This window comes from Portunus trituberculatus, chromosome 41, assembly GCF_017591435.1.
Source record: "Portunus trituberculatus isolate SZX2019 chromosome 41, ASM1759143v1, whole genome shotgun sequence".
Lineage (NCBI taxonomy): Eukaryota > Metazoa > Arthropoda > Malacostraca > Decapoda > Portunidae > Portunus > Portunus trituberculatus.
The window spans coordinates 41,780,105-41,793,051 of NC_059295.1; the positions used below are offsets into that span (position 1 = coordinate 41,780,105).

Consider the following 12,947-nt stretch of genomic DNA (forward strand, 5'->3'; position numbering starts at 1 on the left):
TCAAATATGAAAACATGATAATATGAAGGAAAAGATCCTATATAACTACATTTGCTTGTGTAAATGTATACATGCAAATTTTGTCCATTACAGCTACTATATATATATATATATATATATATATATATATATATATATATATATATATATATATATATATATATATATATATATATATATATATATATATATATATATATATATATATATATATATATATATATATATATATATATATATATATATATATATATATATATATATATATATATATATACACACACACTGAGACTCAATACTCGAACTTAATTCGTTCCAGCCATTGCCAAACCCAAGTTTAGAAAAGAAAACAGCAGTTTAATTTTGCAGTCACTGCTAGCACTGATGCACAGAAGCAGGGTTGGCCTGTCTTTCATGGGCTTGTGTCCTGGCAAACACTTCTCTTCCTTTGTTATATATATATAGATCATGTTTAGTAGTTTTTTTTTTTTTTTTTCAAAACAGGCCAGTTTCATCACAATTAAAGATCTGTTGTGGGCTTAAGCACTCCTTATCCACAAATTTCTTAAAATTCAGGCACAAATTACTCAGCGACAACTCTGTCACCACTTGCGGCCTCACCGTGTGTCACAACAGAATGAATCCCACTTCTGTTCTTGAAATTCACAAACCACCCTTTACTTGCTTTAAAATCATCATTGGAGTCAGATGTAGTATCAGAAATAAGATCACGATGCAGCAGCCTTGCCTTCGCACAAATTATGCCCTCTGACAAAGAATCACCAGCCATCTGCCTTTGGTTTATCCAATCAACAATTTTTCCATTTCTTCCACTGCCACAGGTCGCTTAAATTGCCTTTTCACACCAAGAGCCACATCAGGTCTTTTAATGAGCTGTCTTCTTCAGTATTGTGGCTACTGTAGACTTAGCCACACAATACTCAGCTGCATGATCGGTTATTCTTCTTTTTTTCTAGTATTTATCAATAATCTCCTTTTTCCTTTTAATGGTCGTCATTACATTCTTTCTTGTAGGCTTATTCTCACCACTAACAAGCCTCTTCAGTGCCATTGTAAGCTTCTAAATGGAAAAAAAAAGAAAAAAAAAAATACTGCAGAGAGAAAGCTCAGGACAATGTTATTCTTACGACAACGAAGGGTCAACTAGCTGTGGTGGACCGGTGGGATGCATGGGGCGGCAGGAAAGATGAAAGCACAGCAATATGTTATTCTTACGACAGCGAAGGATCAACTTGCTGTGGTGGACCGGTAGGATGCGTTGGGCATTGGGAAGGATGAAAGCGCAGGACAATGCTATTCTTACGACAGCGAAGGATCAACTGGCTGTGGTGGACCGGTGGGGCACGTGGGGCGGCAGGAAGTATGAGGCCTTTTTTGTTCACAGCCACGCAGATGGATGTTTGACTAATAGGTATTTTTTCGAGTATTAAGTCGAACTTTTGCGTTCGACTATTGAAAAGTTTGACTATTTAGACGTTCAAGTATATATATATATATATATATATATATATATATATAGAGAGAGAGAGAGAGAGAGAGAGAGAGAGAGAGAGAGAGAGAGAGAGAGAGAGAGAGGAAGGTCTATAGCCAAGTCAACAAAATAGCAGTTAAAAAAAATGCTCATTGAGATGTTAGTCCTAAAGGAGTTAAGAGAATCATAAAAAAAATTTAAGGATAAGTGTCTTGAAACTTGCTTTTCAAAAGAATTCAAGTCATAATAATATGGAAATATAGGAGTAGATAGGGAATTCCAGAGTTTACCAGAGAAAGGGATGAAGGCTTGTGAATACTGTTTAACTCTCGCACTGGAGAGGTGAACAGAATAGGGATGAGAGAGAGAGAGAGAGAGAGAGAGAGAGAGAGAGAGAGAGAGAGAGAGAGAGAGAGAGAGAGAGAGAGAGAGAGAGAGAGAGACAAGACAAGACAAGACAAGACAAGACAAGACAAGACAAGACAAGACAAATTTATTTATGCTCAGACTTTGACAAAAGTATGGAGCACAGCTCCCTTACAATAAACATCTCAGAGTATCCAAAACTCTCTTACACATTATCTAAAAATAGAAAGTACAGACTTGATAAATAATGCTGCTCTACGTTGTATCGTGTATCTGTTATTTTGCAATAACTCCACAAATTTGTACCTGTTTTGACTATTTCTGTAATACATGGGCAAATACTTTATCCTAAGTTGTGTAATTTCTTGATTGTTACATTCTAATAACACATGATACTCGTCTCCTATTACATTATTATTACATTTATCACAAGTCCTTTCCTCTCTTGGAATTCTGTTATACCTACCAGTCGCAATTGGTAATCTGTGATTGTTAGTTCTTAGTCAACATAGAGAAAATCAAGATAGTTTTGGCAATTTTACTAAATAACTTTCTATGGCAAAATTATCTTTATAAGAAACATAAGTATTACATGAAGATTTACTACGTAATAATGAGCGCCATTCAGTTATCCATTGATCCTTAACATTTCTCTCAAAAACATGTCTCAACCATACGTAGTTATTTACATCTTGACAAATCCATACACCCGATAGACCCGAACTATTCAACAATGTTCTTATGTAGCTCAACCATGGTGATTTGAATGTGTTTTCATTATACAACTTCAAAAGACATTGATACATCACATAACATAATTTCACTTGTTTGCCAGTCAGCAGCCTAGACCAATAATTCAACATTCTTGTTTTTATATGTACACTGACAGGATACTTACCCAACTCTCCATATACCATTGCATTACACGTAGTCTTACGAACATTCAGGATGTGTTTAAAAAATGTGACTTGAACATTTTCTACATCTTTGGAGGTATCAAATCCCCAAATCTCACAACCATATGTAATAACTGGTAACACCATAAACAACTCTAGTTGGAGATCAATTGGTAAATCAAACTTTCTACATTTGGCAATTAGACTGTACATAGCTCTTCTTCCTTGCTGGCAAAGTTGTGTTTGACACAATTTAAAACTTCCGTTGTAATTCATAATAACACCTAAATATTTATACTCATCAACGATTTCAATATTCTCCTTTAAGTTGAAAGTTAAAATTTCCTACTTCACATTTTTCCTTTGAAAATATAGTAATTTTGGTCTTTTTACAATTAATGTCAAGCTTCCATTTCTCACAATAATTTTCCACAGGTTTAAGAGCATTACTAAGAGAGAGAGAGAGAGAGAGAGAGAGAGAGAGAGAGAGAGAGAGAGAGAGAGAGAGAGAGAGAGAGAGGTGAAAATTAAACTGCTTGCTTGTCTTTCTGTCTCTCTCTCTCTCTCTCTCTCTCTTGCTGATTTCAAGGTTAATTTTGTAGTATTGCTGAGCAGGAAAATAAATATCTGAGGGAGAAGTTAATAAAAAAAACAAAATGAGATAAAAGGAAAGAGAATGTGAGGAGAGTTAAACTATATAAACATGAGGGAGGTAAGATTGTATGATTGGTCCCTGGCTGTTTTATTCTTTTATGAATTGTTGCATGAGGAATTTAACAGCGAAAGTAGGAAATTTTGTGGTGCGAGCCTGATAATGAATAGGTTGTGCTTTCATGTTTGTTTGCAGATAAAACAAAGTTGAAGATTCTTCTAAAAATAGTGGCTCAGTAAATTAGGGGTTAGGTAAGATGATGGGTTTGAGAGAGGAAAGAAGTGAAGTAGACCTTTAATAGTCAAATAGTTAATGGGGGTGAGAAAATAGAGAATGTGAAAAAGGTTAGGTATCTGAAAATAGTGTTATGTAAACACAGTTCAGGAAAAGAGAAATAACAGAGAGTATTATGAAAGGTAGGCATGCCAAGGGATTCCTTGTAAACTAACATGAAGGAAAGATGTTTGTCAGAATGCAAAGAGGGTTTTAACAAATAATATTGTCCTGTCAGCATTGACACAAGAATGAAAGACTGGAACATGAAATAGGGCACTCCAACCGGGAATTAGTGTTAAAGAGACAAGTTATCTGAAGGAGGCATATGTAGTGGCAGAGAAAACAATGGAAATAGGTGTTAAAATTGTGGTTTGTAGATCTGTGCAAATGAAGTGATAGAATGAATGACCTGAAATACACAAATATGATGTGGCCTTTTTGGAAATGTGATGACTGAAGAGATTGTAAAATGGAATAGTGCTTCAGTAAACAAAAAGAGATTCTGTGAATAAAGACAAATGGAGGTTCCTCTGAAATGGGTACCCTTTTGGAAATGAAGTTTCAGAGATATAGCTGAATTATACATAGCACTAACTTATAAGTACATATTGATATTTTACAGTACAAACATGTCCAAATTTCTTTGGTATGTTATTTACCAAAAACTCTATGATTATTTAACATCTTTCTATAAAATCCAAAAAAGAATACCCACATAATATTCATCTATGTTGAATTCCCTTTTCTTACTGTGTTATATTTTCCTTGGCTCTACTACATGTAATATTCCCTTCATCAGATTTATCATGCTGTGGTCCTCTTAGGGCACCATTGATTACATCAGGGATGGCTTCTGGATTATCCAACCTTCTTTCAATTGTAGACCAAGACTCACTTTTTCCTGGAATATAATTAGAACTTACATTGTGAAAAGGCTAGTTTTCAGACTAAGGTTGCAAAAAGAAAAAATTAAAAGAAAATGGTGTAAGATTAATTTAATTTCAGTTTCTTTATGTTCCCTTCTTAAGGGATAGACAGGTGAAAGGAAGAAGTCATGAGAATGTAATTGATGTAAAAATGTATATTTAACATTTTTATAATGTGTTTTGTAATTAGTGCATATTTGTTGTTGTGTATTCTTTCATACTATGATATTGGCAATCAAAATAGTTTCTTGTTTAAATGCAGTAATGTAAATACAGTGGAGACTCAATAATCAAACTTAATTAATTCCAAATGGTTGTTCAAGTATTAAAAAGTTCAACTATTGATACCTATAAATCAGGTAATTCATTCTAACCATTGCCAAACATCAGTTCAGAAAAAATCCAATGTAAATATTCTTATAATATTGATTTGTACTAACTGTAAGTGAAGGCTGGTGATGGATAATGTAAAAGAAAGGGAAAAAAATCATCACTGGAGTCAGTGGTAGTATCAGAAATAAGATCACGATGCAGCAGCTAGCCTTCGCACAAGTTATGTCCTCTGACAAAGACTCACCAACCGTTTATCCACACACTCAACGATTTTTCCATTTCTTCCACTGCCGCAGGTCACTTAAATTGCTTTTTTCACACCAGTCGCCATATCAACTCCCTTAATGACCTCCTTCTTCTTCAGTATTGTGGCTGCTGTACATTTAGCCATACAATACTCAGCTACAAGATCGGTTATTCTCTCTCCTTTCTCATATTTATCAATAATCTCCTTTTTCTTTTCAATGGTCATCACTACATTCTTTCTTGTAGGCTTATTCTCACCACCAACCACTCTTCAGTGCCATTGTAAGCTTCTAAATGAAAAAACCCTCCAGAGAGAAAACGCAGGACTATGTTATTCCTACAACTGCGGAGGATCAACTGGCTGCAGTGGCCTGGTGGGGCACGTGCAGGCAGCAGGAAGGGAAAGATCCTTTGTTTACAGTCACATGAATGGATGTTTGACTAACAGGTATTTTTTTTAGTATTAAGTTGAACTTTTGCATTTGACCATTGAAAAGTTAGATTATTTAGACGTTCGAGTATTGAGTCTCCACTGTATTTGAAAATTAGTATAAAAATCCAATAAAATTATTGTTCATGAGAATGAACCTGGTAGACCTACTATTGAAGAGAAACTCAAGTGATTAATTCATTTGACCCCACAGATGATAGCTTATTCAACATTTAACTGAAAGTGTTCTTTCAAGTAAGTACAGTAATACTGCGCTTAATGAACATTCGTCTAACAAATTTCCGCTTTAACATATTATATAAAGTTAGACCAAAAAGTTCGCATAACGTACAACCACATCCGTTTCAGCGAATTTTCTGGGTTTGAATTTGCCAGGTGAGGGACCAAACATGGCAGCTTAGCTGTGATTGGCTGGCTTCTCGCCTCTGTCTCTAGCGCTCCTGGAGCTGGATCCAAGATTCTTTAACAATCTCAGAGCAACCTCCTGCCGCAAAATGGCTTCCATGAACGCTTGGAGGGACAGTGACGAGGTTGCTATCAGGTTGCTGGGAACACCACCTCTGGAGGTGGTGTTACTGTCTTATATATATGCATTTATATTCACAAAACAACATTTCTATTAGCTTATTACTAATTATTACTAATGAAATCCCACGGTATTTCATCAGTAATTCACTATCACTCAGTGCCACAGAGTCGAGGTTATCCTCATGGCATGAGCATATATGAATACTATGATATGATATCCATTATAGCAGGCAATAGAGGAGTGGAAACATAAATTTAATATCGTGGTGAAAGACAACATGCAGACTAAAAGGGTCACAAGAAGAAGAAGCGGCCGAGTCACCGCAAGTCTCCGCTTCGTCTGTGGCCATCTTATCTCTGCTTTATTTTTTGGTATTCCATGTAAGATTTCATTTTATGCATTACAAAACAATCCTTTCTTGGGGACAAGGTTTATAAAAAGCTAATAGAAAAACAAATAATTTTTTTTAACCCATGTGGTATGTTGGGGACCAGCTCAGAACGCATCCCCCCTATTTTGATTATTTCCTTTGGGAAAATTACATCCGCTTAACGAATTTCCATTCTGCGAACAGCTTTGACATCCCCTATCCTATTCGTTAAGCGGAGTATTCCTATACACACCAAACCATTTGAGGGAGTTGGTGGTGATAACTGGATAGCCTGGTCTATATACAGTGGTACCTTGAGATACGAGCTGCCCATGATACAAGTTTTTTGAGATACAAGCTACAATTTGGTCATTTTTTTAGTTTGGGATACAAGCTATAGTCAGTGGCTCGGTGCATTGGCCCAGTTTCAGTTGAGCTAGTATCTGTGTTTCCCATGGATCTCATGCACTGCAATTGTTATCATTTTCACACTATTTACTGACTTTTTTCTTTTTTTTTGTGTAAGGGAAGTGCAGTTTTAATTCATGTTTAATGTTTATGTCTGAATGGTGGCTGCATCACTCGTCCTCCTCCTCCTCCTCCTCTACCATTTACCACCATTAGCCAAATATGTGTATCTCCAAGGTAAGAACACTGAATAAACTTTTGATTGTATTTCATATATTTTCATACATTGATAAAAATATGCATGTGAATGTAACTGAAAAGGCAAAACTAATTTTTCCTATTTCTGCCTACCTCCTCCACCGATGCTGAAACAAAACTCTACACCGGCTACGGCGGTGCGGCCTTTCTCTCTCTCTCTCTCTCTCTCTCTCTCTCTCTCTCTCTCTCTCTTCTACTTAAAACTTAATTTATTTAATTAATAATGTTTACAGAATCATTATCGAGCTCTTCTGTGATTATAAGAGCAGCCAGTCTTCTGTGGGTGATTATATTTGTACACTCCAGCTGATCGACAGTCCCAACTGAGGGTTAGGAATGCAGTAACATCCCATGGAATGCATCCTCCGAAATAAATATACTTTATTAGAGTAATTTATATATTTACATTATCTTTAGTTATATTTTATTATGTTTCTGTGCAATGATTATTATTTATTAATACCTTTTTCTTACCAGAAAACACCTAAAAAAATAGGGAAGCTCTTTTTGGAGAGGCTGAAACAGATTAATGCCATTTCAATGGAAAAAATTGTTTTGAGATACAAGTTTTTTTGAGATACGAGCTCCATCATGAAACAAATTAAACTCTATCTCAAGGTACCACTATATTCATATCTCCCCTCACCTTGACAGAAAATGGAGAGGGAAGTTTCCTTTTTTTTTTTTTTTTGCTGCCTCCTAGAATTCATCATACATCATTTCCTTATAATGAGTGAATGTGCTTGGATCATCTTTCCTATGTACAGTCATGTTCATGTGGGTAGAGAGAGAGAGAGAGAGAGAGAGAGAGAGAGAGAGAGAGAGAGTGGGAGTGGGAGTGGGAAGTTTTCTTGTATAGGTATGTTTGTGCTGGTCTCTCAATGTTACTCTATTAACACAAGCACATGTATATACATGTAGACCCAAAAAGTATGGCAGAACTATTAAATAATAAATTCCAGGAAGTCTTTACTAAGGAATCCAAATTTGAAAGGCCACAGGATAATAAAGAGACCATCTATATGAAAGAGGTTAAAGTTACCAAGCTTAAAATAAAAGACTTAATGAAGGAATTGGATGAAGGGAAGGCAATGGGACCGGATGAAGTCTCAGGCAGAATACTGAAAGAATGTAGGGAAGAACTAGCAAGTCCTATATACATCATAAAATGCTAAATAGAAAATGGAAGAGTACCAGTAGAATGGAAAAGACCTGAGGTGGTTCCCATATATAAGAAAGGAAGAACCTTTAAATTACAGACTGGTATCACTAACTTGTATAATATGCAAGATGTGTGAATGAATAATAAAGAAACAATGGATCGAGTTCCTTAAAGACAACAAATTAATATCAAATAGCCAATTTGGTTTTAGAAAAAGATGGTCGTGTGTAACTAATTTACTGAGTTTCTACTCTAGAATAGTTGATAGAGTACAAGAGAGAGAGGGATGGGTTGACTATTTATTTGGATTTAAAAAAGGCATTTGACAAAGTGCCACATGCAAGATTACTGTGGAAGTTAGAGGAGAAGGGTGGCTTAAAAGGAAGCACATTGAGATAGATGGAAAGTTATTTGAGGGGGAGAGAAATAAGGACGGTAGTTAAAGATATGAAGTCCAAGTGGAGAGCAGTAGAAAGCTGAGTGCCACAGGGGTCAGTATTAGCACCAATACTTTTCCTCATATTTATATCTATATATATATATATATATATATATATATATATATATATATATATATATATATATATATATATATATATATATATATATACGACATGCGAGAAGGAGTGAACAGCTACATTTTTTTTTTTTTTTTTTTTTTTTTTTACCATGAGGGCTTTCCACAGGAATTTCTGGGCTAAAGGGGGTACTTTTTAGGGTACCTCCTATCTCAAAGCCCACCCGCTAGGAAACCGTTGCCCCGAGTGAGGAAGCCCAACCTACACTCGGACCGTGGACAGGATTCGAACCCGTGCGCTTGGAGATCCCTCGGACCTCAAAGCACGCATGGTTCCACTGTACCATCGCGGATAATACGAAACTGTGGCGAGTTATAAAGCAAAAAGAGGATTGTGAAATACTGCAGGAAGACCTAAATAAGATCTGGGAATGATGCAAAAAGTGGAAAATGGAATTCAATGTGGACAAAAGCCATGTCATGAAAATGGGAAAGAGTGAAAGACGACCCGTGAGAATCTATAAGATGGAAGATGGAGTAGAACTGGTGAAAGTAAAAAGGAAAAGGACTTAAGGAGTGATGATGGAAGAAAACAATCAACCGGTAAGCCATATTGAAAAAATTTTCAGAAAGACATATAATTTGCTAAGGAATATTGGAGTAGCATTTCACTACATGGACAAAGAAATGATGAAGAAATTGATAAGTACTATAATAAGACCCAGATTGGAATATGCAGGAGTAGTGTGAACTCCTCATAAAAAGAAACACATAAGGAAGTTAGAGAGACTACAAAAAATGGCTACAAGAATGGTTCCAGAATTTGAAGGGATGACTAAAGGCTATGGATTTACCAACCCTGGAACAGAGAAGGGAGAGAGGGGTTCTGATACAAGTTTATAAATTGATCAATAGAATGGACCAAGTGGATAATGAGACTGATCCTGAGAGAAGAATATGACATTCGAAGCACAAGATCGTATAGTAAAAAGCTGAGAAAGGGAAGATGTCTGAGAGATGTTAAAAAATGTAGTTTCCCACAAAGATGTGTTGAGACGTGGAAAAGTTTGAGTGAAGAAGTGGTGTCAGCAATGAGTGTGCCTAGTTTTAAAGAAAAATTGGATAAGTGTAGATACAGAGACGGGGCCACATGAGCATAAAGCCCAGTCCCTGTAAAACTGCAACTAGATAAATACACACACACACACAAATATGTCACAAGATGAGCGAATGAAAATTAAGGAGCTTGGAACTGAAGTGAAGGAGAGGAATGACGAAAGAACAGAGGAGGAAAAGACCAAGTTTTTTTGGAGGATGAGAAATGGGAGGCTAAAGAAGTGGTGGATAAAACAGACGGAATAGGCATTACATGGAAGAATGAGACTAGGAATGGAATGAAAGTGACTTACACGAACATGGATGGATTTCTGTCTAAGAGGCTAGAATGTATGGATTACCTAAGAAATAACGAACCGGACATAATGTGTGTAGTGGAAACAAAGCTAAGGCCCGAAATAAAGCTAGACTGGTTTGTTGTAAAACACTACAAAGTATGGAGAAATGATAGAAAAAATAAAGGAGGTGGTGGTATAATGGTTCTTACTAAGGAAGATCTGATAGTGAAGGAGGTGAACTATAGTAAGAGAAATGAGGAAGTGATAAGTATGCTTATAACAGATGGCAAGAGGGACATTAATATTATAACAGTATACATACCACCCAGAACCAGTGCTTGGGAATATGAACAGTACCAAATGGTGATGAGAAATACTCTAGACAGAATGAAGCAAGAACTCATCAGAAAGGATAGAGTGATGATAGTTGGAGACTTTAATTGCAAAGAAATAGTGTGGGAAGACTACGAAGTGGTGAACGGTGGTGAGTGGGCAGAAGAATTGTTAAAGGTAGCAACAAATAACTTGATGACACAGTGGGTGAGATCACCAACAAGGTGCAGGGGACAAGATGTTGCAGCAAGGTTGGATTTGGTATTTACCAGGGAATCTCTAAAAGAGGAAATTGAACATGAATGTCCCTTGGGAAAAGCGATCATGATGTCCTAAGCTTTGAGCTGGATACAGAATTAAGCACGAATAAGATTGTGGAACAGGGAGGAAAAATTAAATTATACTAGGGCAAATTATAACCATATAAGGGAGTTCTTTAATGAAATTGACTGGTCCGTGGTATACCAGGAAAGGGATATGCAATTGAAATACGATAAATTTATGGATTTGTATAACTCTGCTGTGAAAAGTTTGTGCCATATCACAGAAAGAGGACTTTAAATAATAAACAGTGGTTTAATAGAAATTGTGAAGAAGCAAAAAGAACAAAGAAAAGGCATGGAAGAAACTTAAGAAAAACAGTGATGTATTATCAAGGAAGTCTACAAAACAGCAAGGAATAGATATGTTGAAGTAAGGAGAACAGCACAGAAGGAATATGAACAGAGGGTGGTGGAAAACTGTGATAGTGACCCAAAAATGTTTTACAAATTCATAAATGGAAAACTAAATAAAAGGGAGGCAATAGAAAAGGTAAAAACGGGAAGAAGTATATGAAGATGCTGGAGATATAGCTGAAATTTTGAACGACAACTTTGCAAAGTGTTTACAAAGGAGGAGCATTTTATGGGAGGAAGGCCTACGGAAATAAAGCAAATGCAGGACATCATGGTTACTAAGGAAGATGTAAGGAAAATTATAAGCAATCTGGATATTAATAAATCAATGGGGCCTGATGGCATATCTGGGAGGTTGCTAAATGAATGTAAGGATCAATTGTTGAACCCAGTATTTGATATTGTGGAAACCTCCATACGAACAGGATTAGTCCCGAAAGAGTGGAAAAGAGCTGACATTGTGCCTATATATAAGAATGGTAGTAGAATGGAACCGCTAAATTATAGACCAGTATCGTTGACTAGTATATTGTGCAAGGTATGTGAAGAAGTAATTAAAGCTAAGTGGAGTGAGTATCTAGAAAGTGAAAACATTCTGAGTGAAAGGCAGTTTGGTTTCAGAAAAGGAAGATCGTGTATCCAATTTATTATGTTTTTATTCAAGAGTGACTGACATACTACAACATAGAGAGGGATGGGTGGATGCTATCTACCTGGACTTGAGAAAGGCCTTTGATAAAGTACCACACAATAGACTGATGTGGAAACTAAAGATGATTGGAGGAGTAAATGATAAACTAGCAAAATGGATGGAAAATTACTTAATGGGAAGAGAAATGAGAACAGTGGTGAGAGGAAGGAAGTCCGAGTGGAAGAAGGTAACCAGTGGAGTTCCACAAGGGTCAGTGCTTGGTCCCATCATGTTTTTGATTTATGTTAATGATATGCCAGTAGGAATTGACAGTTACATGAACATGTTTGTGGACGATACTAAAATTATGAGGAGAGTAAATAATGTGGAAGATTGTAACAAGTTACAGGAAGATCTTGATAAAATATATGAGTGGAGTAAGGAGTGGCAGATGGAATTTAATATAGACAAGACCCATGTTATGAAAATGGGAAGAAGTAGATACAGACCAAACAGGGATTACAGGCTGGGTGATGAGAAAATTAAAGAGACCAACGAGGAGAAAGACTTAGGAGTAACTGCAAAACACTTTGTCACCGGAGAAACACATTAACAAGATATTTGGAAAACATATAACATGCTTCAAAATATTGGCCTTGCATTCCACTACCTAGATGAAGGAATGATGAAGAAGATATTATGTACCTTAATAAGACCCCAGTTAGAATATGCAGCTTGTGTCTGGTCACCGCATATGAAGAAAAATGTGAAGAAGGTGGAAAGGGTACAGAGGCTGGCAACAAGGATGGTACCAGGACTCAGGAGTTAGACTATGAGGAAAGACTGAGGAAGCTGGGGCTGACCACATTATAAGAGAGAAAACAAGAGGAGACATGATAACTATGTATAAATTGGTGAACAAGATTGACATACTGGACAGAGAGTTGATAAAGGTGACCACAAGTAATCATCTCCGAGGACATGGAAAAAGCTAATAAAGACATCTGTCTAAATGACGTGAGAAAATACA

At 36.2% G+C, this 12,947-nt stretch overlaps 1 protein-coding gene and 1 long non-coding RNA gene across 5 annotated transcripts in view; one reads left to right on the forward strand and one right to left on the reverse strand.

Moving 5' to 3' along the window:
• Nucleotides 1-2,382: 2,382 nt before the first annotated feature.
• LOC123516455 (receptor-type tyrosine-protein phosphatase C-like) overlaps nt 2,383-12,947 on the reverse strand; it is a 173,339-nt gene continuing 162,774 nt past the window's right edge. For all 4 annotated transcript variants that reach the window (XM_045275757.1, XM_045275756.1, XM_045275755.1 and 1 more), the window contains one exon: nt 2,383-4,583. In XM_045275757.1, coding sequence (XP_045131692.1) covers nt 4,429-4,583 — 155 coding nt within the window. In that variant the 3' untranslated portion in view covers nt 2,383-4,428. The remainder of the gene's footprint in view (nt 4,584-12,947) is intronic.
• LOC123516456 lies at nt 3,137-8,028 on the forward strand. Its single transcript, XR_006678194.1, has 2 exons — nt 3,137-3,274; nt 7,989-8,028. It is a non-coding gene; the product is annotated as an uncharacterized LOC123516456 (long non-coding RNA).